Source organism: Synchiropus splendidus, chromosome 15, assembly GCF_027744825.2.
Source record: "Synchiropus splendidus isolate RoL2022-P1 chromosome 15, RoL_Sspl_1.0, whole genome shotgun sequence".
NCBI classification, from domain to species: Eukaryota; Metazoa; Chordata; class Actinopteri; order Syngnathiformes; family Callionymidae; genus Synchiropus; species Synchiropus splendidus.
This window is the reverse complement of record NC_071348.1, coordinates 2,659,206-2,682,301: the sequence shown is the minus strand read 5'-3', so window position 1 is coordinate 2,682,301 and position 23,096 is coordinate 2,659,206. Positions and strand designations below refer to the sequence as shown.

General features: G+C 55.5%; 3 protein-coding genes across 6 annotated transcripts; 2 read left to right on the top strand and 1 right to left on the bottom strand.

Annotated features, from left to right (window-relative positions):
* Positions 1-329: 329 nt before the first annotated feature.
* On the top strand, positions 330-3,235 carry LOC128772146 (cortexin-3). The gene is made up of 2 exons (XM_053888254.1): positions 330-487; positions 1,448-3,235. Exon 2 carries the CDS (start codon positions 1,520-1,522, stop codon positions 1,769-1,771), a length of 252 nt encoding a protein of 83 aa, XP_053744229.1. The 5' UTR covers positions 330-487; positions 1,448-1,519; the 3' UTR covers positions 1,772-3,235.
* Positions 3,236-4,372: 1,137 nt separating this feature from the next.
* ptpn23a (protein tyrosine phosphatase, non-receptor type 23, a) lies at positions 4,373-14,354 on the top strand. Its single transcript, XM_053887299.1, has 24 exons — positions 4,373-5,059; positions 5,630-5,704; positions 5,763-5,890; positions 6,060-6,136; positions 6,195-6,244; positions 6,327-6,458; positions 7,200-7,280; positions 7,339-7,470; positions 7,598-7,645; positions 7,723-7,779; positions 7,973-8,031; positions 8,104-8,183; positions 8,248-8,362; positions 8,422-8,487; positions 8,547-8,692; positions 8,757-9,068; positions 9,141-9,295; positions 9,356-9,687; positions 9,758-11,957; positions 12,019-12,203; positions 12,279-12,383; positions 12,454-12,592; positions 12,650-12,757; positions 12,843-14,354. The coding sequence occupies exons 1-24, from the start codon at positions 4,976-4,978 to the stop codon at positions 13,386-13,388; spliced, it is 5,412 nt and encodes a 1,803-aa protein (XP_053743274.1). The 5' UTR covers positions 4,373-4,975; the 3' UTR covers positions 13,389-14,354.
* On the bottom strand, positions 13,421-23,052 carry scap (SREBF chaperone). 4 transcript variants are annotated; one of them, XM_053887302.1, is made up of 23 exons: positions 22,718-22,820; positions 20,443-20,643; positions 19,954-20,074; positions 19,716-19,873; positions 19,424-19,644; positions 19,253-19,358; positions 19,008-19,180; positions 18,752-18,878; positions 18,108-18,220; positions 17,948-18,042; positions 17,774-17,872; positions 17,504-17,713; positions 17,074-17,441; positions 16,831-16,980; positions 16,267-16,468; positions 16,094-16,209; positions 15,503-16,019; positions 15,357-15,442; positions 15,214-15,296; positions 14,980-15,149; positions 14,830-14,910; positions 14,547-14,753; positions 13,421-14,478 (listed from the first exon to the last, which is right to left on the bottom strand). In XM_053887302.1, exons 2-23 carry the CDS (start codon positions 20,562-20,564, stop codon positions 14,233-14,235), a joined length of 3,771 nt encoding a protein of 1,256 aa, XP_053743277.1. In that variant the 5' UTR covers positions 20,565-20,643; positions 22,718-22,820; the 3' UTR covers positions 13,421-14,232. The 4 variants fall into 4 exon arrangements, with proteins under 4 accessions (XP_053743277.1, XP_053743278.1, XP_053743275.1 ...); XM_053887303.1 differs by lacking the exon at positions 22,718-22,820 and adding an exon at positions 22,504-22,689; XM_053887300.1 differs by lacking the exon at positions 22,718-22,820 and adding an exon at positions 21,579-21,806.
* Positions 23,053-23,096: the final 44 nt, after the last annotated feature.

The following is a 23,096-nucleotide window of genomic DNA, read 5'->3' as shown; positions in this document are numbered from 1 at the left end:
AAAGGTTGGAGGAACTACTGTGCACCAGTGAGGATGGAGAGATGAAGGGTGAGGAAAGGATGACGATGGAGGGACAATAATGAAGGGGGGAGAAGCACGGGAGCTGGAGAGTTCCTCAGCTCCAGAGACTTGGCAGCAAACTGTTAGCCACATTAGGTCTCGCTGAGTTATTCAACATAAATTCCAGCAAAGAAACATGAAAACCTCCTCCTCGTGTAGACGCTGTGAGTGGCGGGAGACCGCGAGGCCACGCCCCCTCTCTCTCCCACCTGCCTGCCGAGATTGCTATGGCAACAGGTTGTCAGGAGCGACAGCAGCAGAGCCAGCGAGTCTGCGGGAGAAGACGAGCAGCAGAACCGGAGGACGATGAAGAGCGAGAGGTTCTGATCCAACGCGCCGGAACCGAGTCATCTTCTCACCTGCAGCTCAGCATGGAGGAGCGGAGGCGCTGAGGAGAAGCCGGAGCTGCAGCCGCCGACGACAACAGGTTTGTGGCGCTCTCACCTGCCGGTTCTGGTTCTGATCAGACCCAAACTGTCGCGCACGAAAACAAAAACAGCCTCATTTCCACGTGAGACGGAGTTCACGCAGATCGAACCGAAGACGCGCGGGTGTGTCCACGTTTGCATGAGCCATCTTTTGATGATCAATAATTAAGGGCAGGATTAATATTCACGTCAGAGCGCGACATGTCCTGGCCCAGCGGTTCAGAACTCTGCCACTCTGTCAGCCAGCTGCGTGTCATGATTGTGAGTTTCAACAAATTCGTGCCGTCATTCAATCATGTGGGCTCAAATTCATCCCCCTTGTTTACTCATGGTGGCAGACTGAAGGTTCGACTCCCGGTCACATCAACAAGAAGAGCTGCTGAGATCAGAACCTCCTCAAGCCCTTGATCGCCCCACCATGTTTTTTCTCTTTGCACGGCTCCCTGTAATCCTGGCTGGCTGGACCATGCAAGGGGAGGAGTGAAATCCTTTTTTCTCACAATCACGACAGGCTTTTTGAGAATTTAACTTGGCCTGTTGCTTGTCTTCTCCGGGTCCCCCTGCTGCGCCACACACCGATCTGTCTTGAGGTGCTCGACCAATCGGCAGGCAGCCGCGGCCTATGTCCGTCAGACGTGGTGAGGAGCTCGTGGGGAGGTTGATTCTGATGATGTAAAGGCTCCTCTCTCTGGTGCACACAACATTTGATGGTCGCTGCTGTAAATAAACTGACTGAAGTTATTTCCGGAGCTCACATGATGGGCTCCTTGTTTTCAACGTTTCATCCAAAATTAAACTCCTCCAACTGTCAGTGACATCATCGAGCCATCTGGAGTTCCACTGGCTCTCAGGTCAGAGGTCACATCTCTCTATGAGACCACGACTGGATGTCTGAGATTAGAGCCTGTGATCTAAGAGCTGTGCCCTGCCTAACTTGGACTGCTCTGTGGACTCCACAGGTCCTTCTGCTGATCTTCTTCACCTCCTGAATCTCGCTGACCAGTGAAGCGCTGGAGCCGCGACGGTCAAGCATGGACGTGCCCAGGATGGCCGAAGGCCTCTTTAGCAGCACGCTGTCCTCGTCAGGCGGAGGTCATCATGTGACCTCCTACCTGACGCTGGAGCAGAAGGCTGCTTTTGTCTTCGTGCTGCTGCTCTTCATCTTCCTGGCACTGCTCATCGTGCGCTGCTTCCGGATCCTCCTGGACCCGTACCGCAGCATGCCATCGTCCAACTGGACGGACCACACCGAGAAGGACACCTTTGACTACCGCATCGTCTAGCGTGGTCCAATGGAGACGGCGGCGGCGGCGAATTCTCCAGGATGTTCACGGTCTCCGGACTGATGACGGGTTCTGGTCTTAACAAGCACTTAAACAGCTTCTCCCTGCCAAACCACCATCACGCCCGCTGACACCCACTGCCACCTCCTGGCTGGTCCTCCACAACCAGCCTCCACATCACTAAAGGTCATCCTTTCACCTCGTAGGTTTTATTAACAACGTAGACAATCAGTGTTTCAAATGGTCCCAAAAAAAAAAAAAAAAAAAAAAAAAAAGTGAACAAATGAGGGTTTTTCATAATTCTGTCTGGACCGCGACGAGTCACGTAAAAATGTAAAAATGGACGCCACTCTCTGGGAATTCACTAGTAAGCTGGCGAATCAGAAGAGGCCTAACACTGCCATCATGGTTATTGAGCGAGCGCCAACCCGCTCCCACACCCGGACGCTGGCGCTTACATCTGGTTCGCCCAGTTCCACCTCAGTCCAGACGGCACATGTGGCATGTGCGGCACGTTAAATTGCTTGGGTGGAATAATTTTGATCCTAAAACTTCGACCAATGGTAGTGGAAAAAAAGATGCAGCGCCTCCATGTGGACAAACTAACCACTGCCGTGCACACATGAGATCGGAAATCAGGGTCACAGGGTGCCACTGGCCGAGCTCAACAACAATTTGATTCAGACAGTACATGTACATGTAGCTTCATTGCAACCAGCGAAATCCACTGGGGGCGCTAGAGAGCTGGTTCCCATGTTTACAGAGGTGACGCGGTCCAGACGACAAGGATTCAGGACGAGAATTTTGATGCCTTATGATCGACTGTCTGTGTCGTTGCGTCAGTAAGAAAGAGGAAACGCGTGTTGCGGCGTGGCGAGCGTGTGGTCAGCTGACCGCCGCATCCCCAGACGGTTCTGACGCTCGCGAGGTGGAACACCGTGGGAACGTTGTCCCTTTAATGAGAGTTTTGGACGGATGCTAGTTAAATATCTCTGAGAGCAAGTGTGTGTCTGAGTGTGTACATGTGTGTACCGGAAGTGTTGTGATGTCAGCGACCAAAAAAACAAAACAAAAAGAGGTTTGAACTCGTTTACTGTGACGTACCGTTCGTGTGCCTCGTCCAACTAATCTATGTGCGACTGTGAGGGAGGAAATAAGGATCCACGTCCCTTTACGAACTAATGTCAACTGTGCGCCTTATAGTGTCGACTGTTTACAGCACCCACTGGTGGAGACGGCGGGAAACGTCTCCACGCTCCGGCGACGTCATTCAGCCCCTGGAGAGACCCGAGTCCTCGTGGCCTCCAGGTGTCGCGCGCTTCATCTTCTCGGACATTCTCCTGCCTGTAAATCCGCAAGTGTGTCCGTGCATGTCGGGCCGCTTCCTGTCTGTGGTCGAGTCTGTCATTCCCACACCCAAGATCCGGTCCTGGTTTTCCTAATAAAAGGATCCGAGTGCACCAATGTACTGTTCGCTTGTCTTTCATTGAGGGTCCAGGGGTGGGGGGTTAGGCCCGAGCCCAAGTCCTGGTTTGACATTGTCACTTTTTTTTCCAGTTCCTCGCTTCCCAATATAAATGATCAAGGTGAGCAGAAGATGGAAATCAAGGAGCACCCATGCCAGAGTGATGTGGAGGTGGTCAGACAGGAAGACTGGGAGTGCTGACAGCAACAGTTGGCTGTGTAACCCTCCACACCCTGAGCGCCTTTCCTCAGGGTTCAGTTCTTGGTCTACGCACGTCACCCACAGGTCAGTGCTGGTGAGGGTCCAGTCCAGAGAGACCCACCAGGACCGCCTCCGTCTAACCATCACACACGGACACGCACAGCTACTGCGCAGCCAGTCTTACATAAAGCTTCGTCTCTGGCAAACTGGGATTATCAAAACACTCTCTGAGCTGGCAGTCTGGTTTGTGTGTGTGTGTGTTTGTGTGAGGGAGTCCACTCGAAACCATGGCAACCAGCAAACAGCATCTGCAGGATTTCAGACTCCTTAGACTTGTTTTGGATCAGAGCAGAAGCTGGTTCTGCTTAAGTCTTCCCCCAATGTTACTGCCAAAATAGAAGCTGACTTATTTGTATAGAACAAACCGACAGATTATCATCTGGCCAGCATCATGTGACCTGACTACGACTCTACTGTCATCTATTGTTGTGGCAGCTTGTCCAAGATATTTAAAGACTAGAACCTCCACAGGTTGTGTTGTGTCAAGTACCATTGCGTCCCTGTCTGACCACACCCCCCAGAGTCGGACCACGGTGCCACCACCCTGCAGAACCTGCAAGCAGCTCTTCCCCAGGCAAATGTCTGGTTCACTACCAGGAGGGTAAGACATGTTAAAACTGACCTGACACAGAGACTCATGTATTTCTCTCAAAGAAAGGTAGCAATAATGTTGTAATTTGTCTTGCAATGGAATAATATGACGACCGTCATAGCATCCTCGTTGTCTCTGATATAAGGGAGGCCCGCAAGAAGTGGAGGAGAGGATGGAAAAACGATTCATTGTTGGTGTCGACTGTTGAGTCCGTCAGCCTGTGTGTGGCTCAAGTGACACCTGGCGCCCTCGTGTGGTGGAGTTAGGAGGAAACGTCATTCTGGACGTGATGGAAGTCAACATAGCGTCGCACTGTTTTTGCGGGCCTAAACGCGGGAGTCACCCTGGTCTCGGTGGTTTATTCAAGTGTCATCGTGGTGACGTCACGCCAGCGACCAACGCTTGTTATATCTGGCTGCTACATTGAATTGTTTTGATTCTATTGAGTTAGTCCTCGTCACTCTCAGCTGAGAGGAAACGGCGGTGTCTGTAATTGAGGCCAGACTGTGCCCTAGGTTGAGCTGTAAAACAACGGATGAACTTTGGGTCCGGCTTTAAAGACGGTGACGTCATTCGAAAATACTTTCTGACGAATGCGAACACGCTTGTATTTGGTTTTTAACGCCAGGTGATGTTGTGATATAGGAACCAACGTGAGGAGTCAGAGTCAGCTACTTGTGTAACACTGGTGGAACATTGAGTTTCTTTGTGTTGGCAACTACGTTTCCCACAAGCCCTCACCGCGCGAGGACTTCCGGGTGGAGTGGCTCCATGACACAGTGGATCAGGACAGGAAAACAGTCTTGTGTTCCGACACTTCCTTCTAGAAACGTCCACGACACTCTGACATCGAAGTGGCCGACAGTGGCGAGAGTCTCCGGCCAGGATGGAGGCAGTTCCCCGGATGCCGATGATCTGGCTGGACTTGAAGGAGGCGGGAGAGTTCCACTTCAGTCCGTCCGTCCGGCAGGTGAGCTGGGCGTGGGGGGTTACTGGTGACTGGTGATCCGACTAATGACCGACCCGAGTCCTGGAGGCCTCCTCAGGCCCGTTAGTATCTGGGTCAGGTTGCCGGGTAGCTACCTGAACCGGGGAAACCGGGAGCGGCCGCCGCTGCTAACGTTAGCTCCTTAGCCTCTGGGTGGACCAGATCATGGAGGCTGGAACCCAAGAAGAATAACTTCCGAGTGTCTGCGCGAGCTTCCTAGAGAGCCGAACCCAAACCAAACTCATGTTGACTTTTCTGACGTCACGAACGACAACAGCACGGACTTCTGACCCTCGGAAAACAAACAATAGACCGTAGCTAAACCAGTTAGTGAGGACTGACCCAGGCCCAGGTGGGTCTTCAAGAACCACGTCTGATTCTGCTTAGTCATCTTCTGTTTATCAGTGACCCAGTTCAGCGGATGACCTTTGACCCACTTCAAGTCCAAGACTCTTGTCTATTGTGGATCACAGCAGTCTGGAATCCACTGAGACTCGGTGCAGAGCTGGCCACGGTGAAAGAATCTGTTTGACTCTCTCTTGTTTTCCTCAGTTCATCTTGAAGAACTATGGCGAGAACCCGGACAACTACAATGAGCAGCTGAAGAAGCTGGAGACGCTGCGACAGGTGAGGACCGTGGTCCAGCCACTCGTGTGACAGAAGGTCAGCCGTGATTTGTTCACAGAGTGCAGTCAACGTCACTCGGGACTTTGAAGGCTGCAGCACGTTGAGGAAGTACTTTGGGCAGCTGCATTACCTGCAGAGTCGTGTTCCCATGGGAACCAGCCAGGAGGCCTCTGTGCCCATCACATGGTAGCAGGCCACACACACACACACACACACACACACACACACACACACACACACACACACACACACACACACACACACACACACACACACACACACACACACACACACACACACACACAGCAGGGTGTGTGTGTCAGGGCTAGCAATGACAATGCATGTGTTTGTTTAGGACAGAGATCTTCTCTGGGAAGTCTGTAACTCACGACGACATCAGCTATGAACAAGCCTGCATCCTGTACAACCTGGGTGAGTCTTGCGAGTCATTCCAGCACCAGGACCATGATCTAAACTGTCTTTCCTGCAGGGGCGCTGCACTCTATGCTGGGAGCGATGGACAACCGCGTTTCAGAGGAGGTGAGACACACGCGTTCGCTCTCTCTTTTTCTCTCTCTCTCACCATCTCTCTAACCCCCTACCCTCCCTCCTGCCTCTCCAGGGCATGAAGGTGTCGTGCACACACTTCCAGTGCTCGGCTGGAGCCTTCTCTTACCTGAGGGACCACTTCAGCCACAACTTCAGCGTTGACATGAGCCACCAGATTCTGAACCTCAACATCAACCTCATGCTGGTACCATTCACTCACACACTAGCACACACACTCACACGTGTGTCTTCCTACAGGACTTCTCATGGCCATCACCCTTTCCACAGCCTCTCCCCCTAAACCTAACCATCCAAAACACATGGCTAGACTTAACCTTTACTCTGAACCAAACTAAAACCTGCCAAAACGTCCACACTCCTTTGATTTAAAACTCATACACAGGCTTTTAGGAAGAGGGCATCTTGCAAAAACTTAACTGCGAAACATGAAAAATGGATGCCCTCCAGCACTCATAAACTAATACTATACATATAATATAACAAATGTATTATTTGTGCCTGTATAATGCCCAACTCGTAGTGTCATCTCACTGGTTTACATTAAATTGTGTTTCCGCCCGGTAATTTTGCTGAATATGATCTCAATTTACAGATTCTTGAACTTTTCGCGACGGTAACCGCCATATTTGTTTACTGCCGTAATGTTGCCGTACTGAGTTACTGAGTTCTGTCTGTTAACGTTTGTTATTTGACTCAGATGCTTGTTTATTTGTTGTTTATCAAGTTATTTTTGTACATATAGATGCTTACAGCTTTGTTTCTTATAAAGCAAGTCGTTAGTTGTCAGTCGTTGGCATGGTGTGTCAGGGGGCGGGGTTTTGGACGCCATTTTTCAAAATTCTAGCTAAAAGCCTGCACATAAAGGTTCTCACAAAGACAGAAGTACAAGAACACACTCACTGACAGAGTCCTGTGTGTGGTCCAGGGTCAGGCGCAGGAGTGCCTCCTGGAGAAGTCCATGCTGGACAACAGGAAGAGCTTCCTGGTGGCGCGCATCAGTGCTCAGGTGAGCATGTGAGGACGCCTGTGACTGGCATGTCGACATCACTGACGTGTGTCTGCAGGTAGTGGACTACTACAAAGACGCCTGTCGGGCCCTGGAGAACTCTGAGACGGCTTCCATGCTTGGGAAGATCCAGAAGGACTGGAAGAAACTAGTCCAGATGAAGATCTACTACTTTGCTGCCATCGCACATGTGAGTGCTGTGTGTGTCTGTCTGTGTGTGTGCGCATGTGCGCGTGGGAGATTTGACGCTCTCTCCTCTTCATCCTCCTTCTCCTCCTCCTCCTCTCCTTGATCCTCCTTCTCCTCCTCCTCCTCAGCTGCACATGGGCAAACAGGCAGAGGAGCAGCAGAAGTACGGCGAGCGGGTGAGAGCATCCTGACCAGAACCCTCCTGGACTCTGGCGCTGTCATGTGACCTCACTGCTCTCCGTCTTCTCCCCAGCTGGCTTACCTGCAGAGCTCTCTGGACAAACTGACCGAAGCTGTCAAGCTGGCCAAGGTGAGTCTGGCTTCAGATCCTCAGACCAGGACTTGGTGGTGGTTTTGGAGTGGTTGGATATGGCTGGTCCCTGTTGTGATGTGTGAAGAGACCATATGGTCCACTTTTAGCCGGAGCTTGTTAGATACTTGAAGCGTTCTCTCGGGGTCGGGCTGGTGAGCTCGCTCCAGTGTTGGACTCTGTGTTCTCCCAGGGTCAGCCCGACAGTGTGCAGGAGGCCCTGAGGTTCACCATGGACGTCGTCGGAGGAAAGTGAGGATGCAGCTGCTCACCTCGGTCTCTCCGTCTGTCCTGACACGAACCTAAACTTTTGCCCACTTGCAGGTTCAACTCTGCCAAGAAGGACAATGACTTCATCTACCACGAGTCGGTTCCGTCGCTGGACAGCCTGGCGTCGGTCAAAGGTGAACGACCTGACGCTTGCTGTTACAGGTCCTGCTGATGACCGCAGACGCTTCTGCCCTGCAGGTGCTCCTCTGGTCAAAGCCCTGCCTGTCAACCCCACTGACCCCAGTGTGACTGGGCCGGACCTGTTCTCCAAGCTGGTGCCCATGGCTGCGCACGAAGCCTCCTCCTTGTACAGGTGCGTGGTGTGTGTATCCCGTCCCCTCACATGTGATGATGCCATCCTCTCCTCTCCAGTGAGGAGAAAGCGAAGCTGCTGAGAGACGTCATGTCCAAGATCGACAGCAGGAACGACACGCTGGAGTGAGTTTGTGAACATGATGTTCAGCCCAATGCGAGTCTGAGCTCTCTGACCTTTGCAGGCAGTTCATGGACTCTCTGGGTTTGGAGCCTGAGTCTGTGGATAACTTGGACATGTACAGTCACATCCCGCCGGTGCTGATGGAGAAGTGTGCTGCTCTGAGCGTGCGACCCGACACGGTGAAGAGCCTGATCCAGTCCATGCAGGGTGAGACACGCTGCGCCAACACTGGCTCACACTGGCTGCTCACTGCAAACCTGCTGACCTGCAGTTCTGTCCGGCGTCTTCACCGACGTGGAATCGTCTCTGAAGGAGATCCGGGATGTACTGGAAGCCGATATGGCCGGAGAGCAGGCCCTGCAGGAGGCTGGCGCTCCTGAAGAGGTTCACGCCTCGGCGCAGAGTTTGGCGCTGGCCGAGATCCGTCGGGACTTGGAGAAGTACATGGAGGCCCATGAGAAGGCTAGTTTCACCAACACGGAGCTGCACCGAGCCATGAACCTGCACATAAGCAACCTGCGGCTGCTGGGAGGCCCTCTGGAGAGCCTGCAGGGGGCGCTGCCGCGACCCGAGCTCAGTGAAGGTCAGTCGCAGGCTGCTGGGGGGGTTGAGGAACTGCGCATTCTTCACAGGTTTGTTGTGTGTGTGCATGCAGAGGAAGTTGGCGGGCTGCAGAGCATGAAGAGGATCCTCGGGAAGGTTCAGGAGATGAGGGACCAGAGGGCTTCTCTGGAGAAGCAGCTGCGTGACCTGATCCAGCTGGACGACATCACCTCCACCCTGGTGACCACGGAGCGAGCTGACATGAAGGTGCAGCAAGTGTCTGCTCAGAAAGGTTCTGTTTGTCTGACCGTGTCTTCTTCGCACCAGCGAGTCTTCGAGGAGCAGCTGCACAAGTATGAGCAGGTGAAGGTCTACATCGACCAGAACCTGGCGGCTCAGGACAACATCCTGAAAGCTCTGACGGATGCCAACGTCCAGTATGCCTCTGTGCGCAAACGCCTGACCCAGACTGAGCAGCAGTGGAACCTCATGGTCCAGGGACTTGTGGGCTCCTATGAAGCCTATGAGGACCTGATGAAGAAGTCTCAGGAGGGTAAAGAGTTCTATGACGACCTGGAGGTCAAAGCTTCTCATCTGCTGGAGAGAGCCAAGACTCTGTGTGAGACCCGGGCGGCGGAGAGGAAGCCAGTCTTGGAACGGTGAGTCTGGTGGGTGGGGGACTCGTGGACTCCTGCTGAAGTCCACCTACCTCCTGTGTCTCCTCTTCAGGGAGAACCAGAAGAAGGCTCCAGCCAGGCCAACAGCAGCCAAGCCCACCATGAAGCCCAAGCCTTCGTCCGATGCGGACTCCGCCTGCTCCAGTCTGGAGGATCCAGAGCTGGCGCAGCTCAGTGCTGCCATTCTGGCCCTGGGGGGCGACCTGCCAGAGGAGCTGCGCAGCCTTCCTCCAGACCTGCCCGCACGCCTGCCTGCTCCCGAGCCTTTCCTGCCTCCTAGTGCTCATCTGGGTAGCAGCACTTCTTTGCCGTGGCCCCGGTTCCCAGCCAACCTTCCTCCCCCTGAGCTCCTGGCCCGGATTGCTCAGTTTCCGCCTCCTGGAACGATGCAGGGACCATCTGGACCGTCCCCCCAGGTTCCACCTCACATGGTTCCCGGTTATCGATTGCCTGCTTCTGCTCCAGCAGCCGTTAGACCAGCTACCACAAGTGTGGACACCATCCAGGCCCCTGTCCCCAGCTTCGCCCCAACACCTCAACCGGTTCCCCCTGTGGTGTCCACCAGCTACGGTGTTCCCCCACAGGTGGGCCCCTATCCCCAGTTTGTCCCTCAACCTGCGATGCCTGTTCCTGGAGCAACCCAGGCTGTGTCCACTGGGACCCAGCTGCAGAGGCCGCTGCCACAGTACCCCGGTCCAGTTGGGGCCCAGGTGTCTCACCCTCCACCCCCGACTCATCAGACCTACCCGCAGGTCTACATCCCGCAGCACCCTGGTGGTCCTCCTCAGTTCCAACAGCAGTTCCCGGCACATGTGCAGCCTTCGCTCCAAAACGGCTTCCAGGCTCGACTTCCCCACAGCTACCCGCCCCCCCCACAGGGCTATGCCCCCCCGCATATGATGCCCAGTTCCATGCCGAGGCCAGCACAGACTGTTCACCCCCAGATCCCCCCACATGCTCAGCCGGTGCCGAGTGCTAGTCAGCCCTACCCCCAGATGCCACCTGCAGTGCTGCACCAGCACATGCTGCCACATCAGCATCAACAGATGACATTACCACCCAATGCCCAGCAGGTGACGTCTCATCCGCAGGTTCCAATGCCACCGAGCAGACAGCCTGGCCCTCCCATCTCGCAGACCCCGAGCAGCCGACCCGCTCTCTCTGCTGTGCACCATCCCATGCCTCCTGCCTCTCAGCCTCACATGGTCCCTGCTCCTACCACCCACATGCCCAGAGGTCCGATGCCCCAAATGCCACCAAACACTCTAGCCCCTCAGCACCATCCCCACGCTGCCCCCTCACCAATTTTGCCACAGAAGCCACTGCCGATGCCGCTTCCTCAGGGCGGTGTGTGTTACCCAGGTGGGCTCCCCATGATGCCCCAGCAGCCGCAGACCTCGGTGCCCATGGCGGTCCCCCACCAAGCCCCTCTGTATCCACCGGCTCCAGGAGGATCCCTGGTCCCACCTGCTCAGCAGCTGGTCCAGCCGTGTCCAGCTGGGCCGCCTGTTCCTGCATCCCCTTCACCATCCCCTGCACCCTCCCCAGGACCAGCTTCTCTGTGCCTCACCCCTCTACAGAGACCTCCCACCCCTGGTGGTCCAATCCAGCCCACCCTTCCCTCGCCGTCCACCGTTCCCCCCTCTACTTCCCTCTTTCAGCGTCAGAACTCGAGCACGGACGACCTCCTCTCCTCAAGCCCGGAGTCCCAGGCAGGAGGCACTAAGACCCCCACCAATGTGCTGCAGCCCACCAAAGCTGATCCGCAGGATGGGGAGAGGCGGAGGAAGAGCTCGCAGGGTGTTCTGGTGATTGAGGGTGATCCGTACCGAGCTCCCGAGCGTGTGGCCAGACTTCACGGGGAGCTGGAGCGTTTCAGGGCACGTGTGGAGTCGCTGGAGAGTCCGTCTGTGGAGGAGGGAGGTCTGTCCGTGCTGGACTCCTGCTGGAAAGAGCTGCAGGAGCAGCAGGAGAAGGAGGCGCGGCAGCTTTCCATTGCCATTGCGCGCTGCTACACCATGAAGAACCGGCACCAGGATGTGATGCCGTATGACATCAACCGTGTGGTGCTGCAGTCGGGCAAGGATGACTACATCAACGCCAGTTATGTGACAGACCTGTCGCCCTACTGCCCACAGATCATCGCCACCCAGGCACCACTCACAGGCACTGCTGCTGACTTCTGGCTGATGGTTTACGAGCAGAAGGTCTCACTCGTGGTCATGCTGGTGTCTGAGCAGGAGCTGGAGAAGGTAAGTTTACCTGCAGGTCTGCTTGGTGGAACTGGAGTGGTTGACTGGCTGTGTTTCTCAGGGCAAAGTCCTGCGCTACTTTCCTACTGAGCGCGGGCAACAGGTCTCGCAGGGTCTGATCACACTCAGCCTGACCACACAGAAGACCACGCCCACTCACGTTGAACGCATGATCAGTCTGCAGTTCCGGGACCAGAGCTTGAAGCGCACCGTGGTCCACTTGCAGTTCACCTCGTGGCCCGAACTGTAGGACTCTTTCCTCCTGAGATGTGCGTTTTGGCTTCGTGAGTGATCCTGAGTCTGTTTTCTTCTCACTCACAGGGGACTTCCTGACAGCAAGAGCAACCTGCTGCACTTCATCCAGGAGGTCCACGCTCACTACCTTCACCAGAGGCCGCTGCACACCCCGGTGGTGGTCCACTGCAGGTGAGTCCCACGTCAGCCGTCCGCGCTGCTGTGTGTTGAATTGTCCTGACACTGGTCACTCGCCTGGCAGTTCTGGTGTGGGTCGCACTGGCGCCCTCTGTCTGCTGTATGCTGCTCTGCAGGAGCTGGAGGCCGGGAACTGCATCCCAGACCTCCCACACCTGGTGACGAAGATGAGGAAGCAAAGGAAGAACATGCTGCAGGAGAAGGTAAGACCTTCCTGGTGCTGCGACTTTATACGATGGCTGACGACTGTCTGCCCACAGCTGCACCTTAAGTTTTGCTACGAGACCCTGCTGGAACATGCAGAGCAGCTTCTCCAGCGACACGGCGTCACCACCGTCAGCAGGACCAACAGCACTGCTGTAGCCAAGGTGAGACTCGGACAAACGCCACGTTGATTCTGGGAGTTTGGCCTGGTGACCGCTGACATTCACGTTCCGCAATCTGCCTCCGCAGTCTGTCTCCAGACAGGAGTCCCAGCAGGACCTGGTCCTTGGGGGTGACATGCCCATCAGCTCCATACAAGCCACCATTGCCAAACTCAGCATTCGTCCCTCCAGTGCGTCCGACCTCGCGTCCGACACTGGTGCCCCCTGCAGCCTGGAGGACCCGGCCCTCGCTGCTCCACTGGACCTCACGTCCCTGTGTGACCTTGGCCCCTCTGCAGAAGCCCCCCCGCTGGCCTCACCTCCCCACTCTCCTCCTCCAAATGGTCTTGAAGTGGCCACCTTCCAGCCCAACCTACAGCTGTCCACAGAAGGGGCACCTGACAGCTCCGTAGCTCCCTGCCCCATGTCCCCTGTGCAGTCCTCGCTGGAGCTTCTTGCCTCGTTGACCCCAGAGGCTTTCTCCATGGAGGGCGGGGGGAAGGGGAAGCAGCGGGTCACAAAGCAGAGTTTCCTGCAGCCGACCGAGGGTCAGGGTCTCCACAGCACGCGGGGTGAGACAACTGATGACCCTCTGAGCAGCCTGGATCCCCTGTGGAGCCTTGGCAAACACTAAGTGATTCTTCACCACAGGGGGGGCAGCACAGTAGTACCTGATCATCTCCTGCTGCACTCTGGGAGTTTGAGTTGCCATGAGGTGGCTGGCAGTGGAGCTGTACTCTTCACTCCCAGCATGCAGTGCTCTCACTGCTGCTCCCAGTTTGTAGACCATCAGGAGGGAACGGTTTGCTCCCTAACTTTGTAAATAATTAAAGCGGACAATGACAAAGAATCTTTATTGAAAATTCGTACAAAGTCTTGTTACAAAACATTTCAGGAATTCCACACGTTAGAGGCAGAGCTAGCCAGGGGACAGTGGTGATGGGGGACGGGGGGGAGGACATGGAATGTCAACGGTTTGTTAAGAGCAATTGAGCTTGGGCGCTACATTCGTCGCTTACATTCGTGTTCCAGGTCCGAACGGGTCGACGAGCAATAGTGTAAACAGTGAGGTGGGTTCTGTGCCGATGGCACAGACGCCGCCAGTCTCAACAGTAACATGACTTAATAAATAACACACTTTGACGCAGACTTGCCCGTCGACATGGCAGGTGACGTACAGGAAGAAGCTCCTGGGCCACAGTGAAATCTCAAACTCGCCTGCAGGACTAAGCCCCACGGCTCACGCTTCAGAGACCAAACAGACTAATAAATAACCGCTTTTGTACAAATAAGAATTGTTTACATTTCCACCAGTGACTCACTCACGCAGCAGCAGCAGGGATGAGGGCAGGAGACGATGGACAGTGTCTTGGATCCTGGTCCTGGTGAGTCACATGGTCCCAGCTATGAGGCAGGAGCACCAGTTGGTTCTGTCCAGCTCCACAAGGCAGAAGGCTCGTCCTTCTAGGAAGCGAGTCTCAGTCCAGCTTCTCCAACACGGAGGGCACATGGACCAGGCTCAGCTCGCTCCCGAAGTCGCAGACGATGGCGGCGTTGTCCAGGACCAGCAGCTGCCGGACACCCTGACCGCTGCTGCTGGGCCCGAGGTAGACAGTCTGCAGGAGGTCGCCATAGTTCAGCTCCCAGAAGGAGACACAGCCCTGACCGCCCGTCACCAGCAGGGACTCTGAGATGACCCCCAGACTGGCGCCACAGCCCACTTCCTGTGGAGAAGACAGAGACCACGTGAGGCGATCCTCTGGTGGGAGGAGCGGCAGAGCGGCGGCGGCACCTGCTGGATGGAGTACAGCTTGATACCAGTGCTACGGTCCCACACGCAGATGAGGTCGTCCAGTCCGGAGCTGATGACACAGGAAGTGGTGCAGACCAGCGAGGTCACATCGCCGCGGTGACCGTAAACGTGTCGCACTCGACTCCCAGTCAGGACGTCCCACAGACAAATGGCGCCATCCTGCCCGCCACTCGCCAGGACCATCGTCTGCAGGGTTGCACACCGTTACTAAAACATTATCGCCTGGAGAGGGTTGTGATGTGGGGCGCGGGTCACATGATACCTGGTCGATATAGATGGCCGTGATTCCTCCCGCGTGACCTTGCAGGGTGAAGAGACAGCATGAGTCCTCCAGGCGGTAGACCTGCAACACACCAGCCAGGTCACTCTCAGGCCTGTACACAGGGGTCGGGTGTGGATCCGGGTCACTCACCCGGACCGTGTGGTCCTGGCTGCCAGTCACCACCCTGCCAGCAGCCGCCCGCAGCACCGTGATGGGCTTCTGGTGGGCACAGAGGACCGAGCGGGTCAGGTGACAGCTGATGAGGTCTTCACTGCTGTAGCAGGGGGATGGGGGCAGGCTGCCTCGGCCTGGAGCACCACCTGGAGCCAGCCAGAGATGCACGTTTGTGGACTGAAGTGGACGTCTCACCAGGGAAGGTCTCACCTCGGTGCTGGAGCAGACCCACAGGCTTGTTGATCTCCACGGTGAAGAAGTCCAGAGAGCCGTTGAGTCGGGCTGCCACGATCCTGCAGAGAGGACATGAGTGAGGCGGCTTCTTCTCTACCGGAGCTAAAAGGTCTTGGTACCTGTTATTGAGGAAGGCCAGCGCCGTGATGCCTGAGACGCCGTCCTCGTTGCTGCAGCGCAGCGATCCTTCCACCGCATCCCAGAGCTACAACACAGGAGTGGCCTGAGCTCCACAGCTGTGGAGTCACTCAGAAGGAGCCCTTACCTCCAGGGTCCCGCTGCTCCTGCCGGCAGCTATCAAGTTGCCTCGCAGCTCCAAGGCCCACACCGAGCTGTCCCAGTCGGCCTGCGCCCCCCCACACGCCGCCCTCTCCTGGCCCGGGACCACCAGGTCCCCGAGGCTGGGTGTCCTCTGGAGAACAGCCCCAGTGGGTGGGGAGGATGAGGCAGAGGACGGACAGGGGTACGAGGTGGGAGATGGGGGCTCGTGCTCCAGGTAGGCTCGCTCCACCAGACCCCCGAAGTCAAAGCCTCCGGACGGCGGGGAGATCAGGAGGCCGGGCGGCTGTGAGGTGAAGTTGGTGTCGATGAGGGGCGTGAGGTCAGGCTGATCGGAGAACAGTCGGGCCGAGCGGTGCCTTGGCTGGTAGATCTCGTCCTCCGAGGGCACGTCCCCACTGGCTGACAGGTCGCGTCCCTCTGGACCCCAACACTCTGAATCATTAGCACTGACCGAATCCCAGACGTCCCGTTGATCCCAGCAGCCGCTGCTGCGCCTTAGCCTGAGCCGGAGACAGCAGGGCGTCAGAGAGCAGACTGGGCCAGCAGGGGGAGCAAGAGAGAGAGCAGGACTCACCCAGGGTTGGGGATTACAGTCAGGCAGTCTCCCGTCTGGGCGTCCCACACTCGGATCTGCCCGGCCAGGCAGCAGCTGACCAGCAGCATCCCATCACTGGCCAAGCACTCGATGTCCTGCGATGAGCCCACTTTAGACCTCCAAAATCCCAAAACAGCTGCGCTGTGACTCACCATGCAGTGGCCTCTCAGCAGCAGCGGCGAGATCTCACTGACTGGAGGAGAATAACCGTAGTCATCACAGGGCAGGTCTCCACGTCGCCGGCGCCCGTGAGCCACTCCGTTCTGGCCGTAGTTCCGGGGACACAGGACCCGGTAGAGGCAGAAGAGCAGCAGGACCAGCAGAATCCCAGCAGCCAGGCCCAGAGCGGCAACCCTGCACAGAACTAGACATGAGGAACCACACCGGAGCGGGCTTCAAGGTCAGAGGTCAATAAATCAAATGCTGTCATGTCACCAATGTGGGACAGGAAGTCTCTGGCTTGTGGCAGAAACATCTGTGAACTTTGACCTCAAACATGTCGTGCTGGATTTGACCTCAACCTTGACCCACTACACTGTGTTCTACTTTCACAACAGTTGGAGGGTTGAAGGACAGTGACGGAGCAGAGTCCAAGGTGGGTCAGAACCAGAACAACAACTGAGAGACAGAAGGGAGCAGAGGCTCATGACACATGAGGAAAGCCTAAACATGACAGGAGAAACACAATGTGACAAGATCAGAGCAGAGGTACTGACTTGTAGAGCGTGAGGTCCGTCTGCAGGTCGGCGGGGACGTGGGGCAAAGGGGGCGGAGGTTGTCGAGGGTCCTGAGGGTGGCGGGTCTCCAGGGCTTCCTGCGGACTCAGGTGGAGGGTGACCGGGATGACAGGCAGGATGCTGATGTACCTGCAGCAGGTCAGAGCCACGAATCAAAGCTTGTCCTCATGGTGGTATTGGGGCGGGGTTGTGGGGGGTCCCACCCCGACCCGGTCCACTGACCTTTTTGCCAGGGTGATGTTGTAGTAGCCAAACAGCGACGGCCAGTGTCTGAAGGACAGTCTCCTCCAGCCCTCTTCGTCCTCAGACCCCCAGGTGATCTGGGGGACAGCCGAGGGGGTCTGGGAGAAGGGCACAGTCCTGGAGGGGCCGTGGTGACCCTGGGACTGGTTCTCAGGGACGGGTGTCGGCTCAGGAGCGCTGTGGACTGTCAGCGTGCTGGTAGGATCCGGAAACACAGGGGCTACAGCCAGGTGGACCCCCCCAGGGTCTCCCATCGGACTCTGCTCTGACACCTGCGCAGCCAGGTAGGTCCGCAGCCCGGCAGGGTCCGTGTAGACCAGAATCCCGATCCAGATCACCGTGCCAATCTGCCGGAACCAAGCAGATGTTAGCTGGTGACATGAAGGTCTGGATCCAGTCGGAGGTTCACCATGATGATCCTCTGAGCCAGGCGAGTCCGGGCCAGGAAGTAGACCACGCGCAGCCTCTTGGGCACCCGCAGGTTCCTGAAGGCTGTGGTCTGCAGGGTGATGGTGTGGGGGGAAGGTCTGGGAGGTGGAGGAACCTCTCGGGTCCGCAGTGGCCCTGGTTTAGTCGGGAGTCCGGCTTCAGCAGGAAGACGGCGGTTCAGGTCGGCCAACTGCAGTGAGGACGTCAGGATGTGAGTAACTGTGTGTGTCGGTGACTGCACAGGTCTCACCTCCATGCGTCTGATGTCGATCGATAAAATGGTGGTGAAGAAAAGCATCTGCAGGAAGAAGTCAGACACCAAACCCACCAGGGCAAACAAACAGAACTCCTGCAACCAGAAAAACAGATATCAGGGCAGGAGGCCAGCCAAGACCAGCCGAGGACACAGGGCTGCACGGGTCACCTGGATGGCAGGAACCAGCGTGAAGTACCCGATAAGGATGATGCACAGCTCAGTCGCCATGTTCTTCATGATGGACCAGCTCTCGTTGCTCAAACCTGGACACACCAGCCCACATATGGAGGATCACAAAGTCTCATGAAAGTGAGAAGGAACAACTCACCCTGGGCGATGCGCAGTTTGACCTCCAGGTCAACAGGAGTGGATACCACAGACTTGGTGAGGACCAGAACGTTCTCCAGCCCGATCACTACCACCAGGTACGGGAAGATCTCACTGCAGAAAGAGACGCAGTGAATGACAGGAACTTGCAGGGTCAACACCAGTGCGGTTGTGCGTTCTTGGAAACACACATACATGTCAGAGCATTTTTCTTAGTGGGGACATTTTTGCTGGACCCCACAAGTCCAAGCCTCAATTTGAGGATGAAAATGTCAGATTAACAGGGTTTCAGTTTGGTTCAGAGTCCTGGTTCAGGTTAGCCATGTGTTAGGGGTTGGGTTGAGGGTGAGAGTCTGGGGAAAGGGTGACGGCTCTGAGTCACCTGAGTCTGAGAGTGTATGTGGTAGTGAATGGTGGAACACTTGTGGAGTGTAATCACACCATCTGGTCAGCTCTCTAATGATCCTCTGATTGGATGAGCTCAAACCACAGCGTGAGGAAGTAACCGCCCACCAGATAAGCTCCGCCCACGTCCATCCCACCGATGTAATCATTAACAGCAACCAATGTGAGTCATTGTGTGGAGCGGCTCAGCTCCAGGCCTCACAGCCGTGCCTGACCGACCCAAGTGTGCCAGCAACCTACCCGCCGTTGAGTGTTGGAGTCAGGCCGAACAACGTGCACAGACCCACAGACATGAGCAGGGAGCTGAGGACGGTGACCACAGCGGCCAGAGCGAGACCCCACTTGGACTTGACCATGTCGATCTTACCTGCAGGGGGGGACAGACAGGTCAGAGACTGACACGGGAAGTGATCCCGGGACAAAGAGAAACCAGAGCGGCACACATGGGGCAGCCAAGAGCTCAGCAGGCCCAGGACAGGACACCTCCCAGACTCACGTGTGGAGAAGTAGATGTAGGCGAAGAGGATGATGTAGGTGGTCACCAGGGGGATGAGCTCGGCCACACCAATCTCCTCCTTGAAGTGCACGTGGACCATGTGGTCCTCTCTCAGGCTGCAGTTGGTGGACGGGTGGAGCTGCATCAGACGTGTCCGGAGGCCGGCAAGGAACCTGAGGAGCAAACATTGCTGAAGCATGGATGATGGAGACGTGGCCTGTGGACGTGAGGAGCACCACACAAACCTGGCATTGTAGCTGGAGAGCACAATGGTGATGGTGTACGTCACCACGCGCCTCCGGTTGTAGTGGCTCACACCTGTAAACTTGCCAGGGACCCCGAATAGTAGATCTGAAAGACACACTCTCAACATCAGCATCTCCTGGGGACCTCACCAGTCCACTCTTGCTGAGCACCTCTCAACGTGGCCGTGGTGCTGAGGCCTTTGGGCTCGTGCTTCTGGATAGTCTTCAGGAGGTTGGGGTCTGAGTCAAAGAGCTCCCGCTGGTTCTGCCAGTAGTTTCCGGGGGATAGCAGCAGGCAGCCGTGCTCTGGAAGCACTGACTGCATCCGCCTCAGCCCGGGGAACAGGTCAGCCACTTGGAGGCACAAAGTCTCCAGACTCTGTGCTCCAGAGCTGATGGAGGAAGAACAACATCAACATGGGCCCATGGCTCATCTGTCAATTGAAACTGCCGCAGGCCGCACCTGTCTGTATGGACATGGTTCCGGATCTCGTCCAGTAGGCTGAAGACCCGACTCAGGGGCGAGCGGAACACGTCCACCGGCACCAAGCTGCTGTCCCATGGCGACACGGCCGCCTTCACCAGGACCTGCTGGATGTAGGCGACCGGTGGACCTCGATACTGGAGGAACAACATTGGAACATTGGAGGAACTGTCACCTTCGCAAACGTCTCGGTCTCAACAGTGGTGAGGGGACTCACCCAGTCTGGCTGATCGCTGCCAGCTCTTGGAGGATCATGGGATGGGATGCTGTAGTCTCGCACGCCCGTGGTGAACTCGACGGGACCAGTCCCAGGCAGGGGGAGCCTCAGGAGTGGGTAGCTGGGAGACACAAGGGTAGGGATATCACAGAGGTTCCCCTCTGTCGAACTGGGGTGTACGGTGAAGAGGTCCAAGTGGACCAGTCACAAGGTTGGTTCGTCTCGTGTTTTGGTGCAGAGAAACTAAAGAACTACAGCAGCCACACAACCTCTTCACACTGCTATGGAGCTCAGAGGCACGTGAGAAGTGCTGAGTCCTCATCAAGATGCTCTGCCTGCCACGGTCACTGTGACACACAACTCTGGTAAACACATCTGGACTCCAAAACATGTCTGACTCTGGGGCATGTGGTGAACATGGCAGAGTGTGATGTCACAGTCGCTAGACAGAACATTCCTCTGTTCCAGTGCGCAGAGCAGGTCACGTACCAGCATGTCAGGATGCTGGCCGAGGTGAAGAGGATGATGGGAACTGGGTAGGAGGCGCACAGCAGTCCGTGGTGATAGAACGCCGCTGATATCTTCTCCTTCAGCTGCTCACGCAGCGTCATCCTGGTGGGAGGGGTCAACTCCCGGCCATGAGGGACAGCTGTGCGGCCGAGGACCGGGCGCCGCGGAGCATCCAAGGACCTGTGGAGCAAGACAGCTTTGAAATGAAGTGTGTGTGTGTGTGTATACTTGTACTTCCGTCTTTGTGAGAACCTGTTTTTAATCCACACAGTGAGGACTTTTTTGTCCGGTCCTCACTTTGTCAAGCCTCATGTGAAGGGTTAAAACTACTGTATGTCAACGATGGTGCTCACTAAGATAGGAAGACAATCATGTGTGTGTGGGTGTGTTAATACTGCCTCCTGACAACACACTAGCCTCGTGGAGACCTTATGTCCAGCAAAAGGTCCCCACGGGTCCAAACCTCAAAATAACTGGTTCATTATAATTTAACTATTAAAAGTTTGGTTCAGAGTCCTGGTTAGGGTAATCCATGTGTTTTGGATGGTAAGGCTTAGGGTGAGAGGCTGGGGGAAGCATTATGTCAATGACAAGGATAGCAATACAAATGTGTGTGTGAGAGATCACTACAGTCCGGTGCTTCCACGCCCGGTGGGTTTCAGAACACTGGGCTCATTCAGTGGGCCGCTGTAGACTCGCTGACTCAGCAGTGGAGCTGCTCCTCTGTCCTTCCTGTACTTCCAGTCTCGGAGTGAACCCCCTCCTCTTTGTGTTGACTTCAATCTGTGCTGTGTTTGCTCAGCAGCCGCTGCCTTGCACATGAACCGCTGAACTTGTCTCACATGAGGTCAGTTACGCTGGAGAGTCAGAGTAACGGCTTGCACACAACACTACAGCCACTCTCAGCAGAGTCAGAATCACGGGAACACGACTGAGAGGGAAAATGCTCTCACAAATATTGATCCACGAGCTGAGCAACAGACAAAGAAGCACAGGTCTGTCACGACAGCGCGGTCACACCAAGTGCTTCAACACCACACAGAGGCAGATGGTCCGATCTGTCGAAGTGTCTCAAACCACAGCAGCCAAAGTGAGCTCCCCAGGCAGCTGCTTACCTCTTCTCCACACATCCTAAGATTCCAAGCTTGAAGGCATCTCCAGGGCTTAACACTCCCATAATCATCCACGTGAAGCGTCACCAGAAACATCTCGTCCACATGTCACAGAGCAGCGGACCCTAGCCACGACCCGGACCACACCGGTCAGCTGAGCCCCATTGGTCCATACTCGCTCAGAGACATTAACGTTCCGATGAGCGCAGTAGCTTTTTACCACCGACCACTGTCAATCAGTAACACCCCCCCCCGTACACGTACACACGTACACACACACACACACACACACACACACACACACACACACACACACACACACACACACACACACACACACACACACACACACACACACACACACACACACACACACACACACAGGTGTAACACTCACGGGGGAAACACGTCAGACAGTCTTCTTGCTCAACCATTTTGAGAACATCACATGCAACTTTAACAAGTCTAAACTCATGTTCTAAAAGTTTTTGACCTGGAGCTTCTGCACTTTCAAGTTCTTGTGGTGTAACCTCAGGCTGAAGAGGAATGTGAGACCAGTGTTTACCCTGCTAGTCTCTCACGGCGAGGACCTGAACTAAGATGACAGTTCCGAACTTACTGGCGGGAGAACACAGACACGAGGGCGACTCTTGACAGCTGAACAACTATGATCGAAAGGCTTAAATCATGGCACAGCAACAGCCTTTAACGTCAGAGCAGGTTCAACATCGCCATGAATCTCGCAGACGGGCGGATGTTCCGGTTTGTCAGTAACATGTCTCCAGTGCTAACGACGGTTAGCTACGGCTACTAAGCTAATATTAGCAAACACGTCAAAATATATACGGAGGTGCATCAAAAGCAACAACCACAGACGATAACAACACAACACTCGAAACACACAACGGAAACATATTACTTAAAACACCTCGTTGGAGCTGAAACGGGTCAAACTGGACTGATGGTTATCGGAAACAGACGAAGTCACATTTTTGTGAAAGGTTCTCGCCCAGATTAGGTCAAACAACAAACTGGTTCCGTTCACCTGGGGGATAATCATCCGAATAAATAAAGTGCTTAATCTGACGAATTAGGATTGTTGAAGTGTCACGAGTATCGAGAGTGGTAGTGACGGAGCTCACCTCGTTGACGTCAGCCGGCTAACAGAAGCAGTAGGTCGGTGTTAGCAGCAGCAGCAGCAGCTCAGAATACAAACACTTGTTTGTTCACGGGCGTCACAATAAAAACAAGCCGCATGCTTCACTCCGGCGAGCTAACCAGGCTAACGGCTAACGGTGCCCACTAACCTGCGCAAACTTCAGATCCTCGCTGGAGTGATGAAGTGGACGCTGGTCAGAAGTCCGTCCGTGTTTCTTCTCCGCTGCAGGAGATTTCTGTGGACTCACGGCCGCTCGTCGAACCAGAGCTGCGGGAGACCTCTCACCTTCAACCCCTCATCCTACAGCGCCCTCCGGTGAGCAAAGGTGGAACTGAAACGTCGCATCACTCAACCCACGTCCC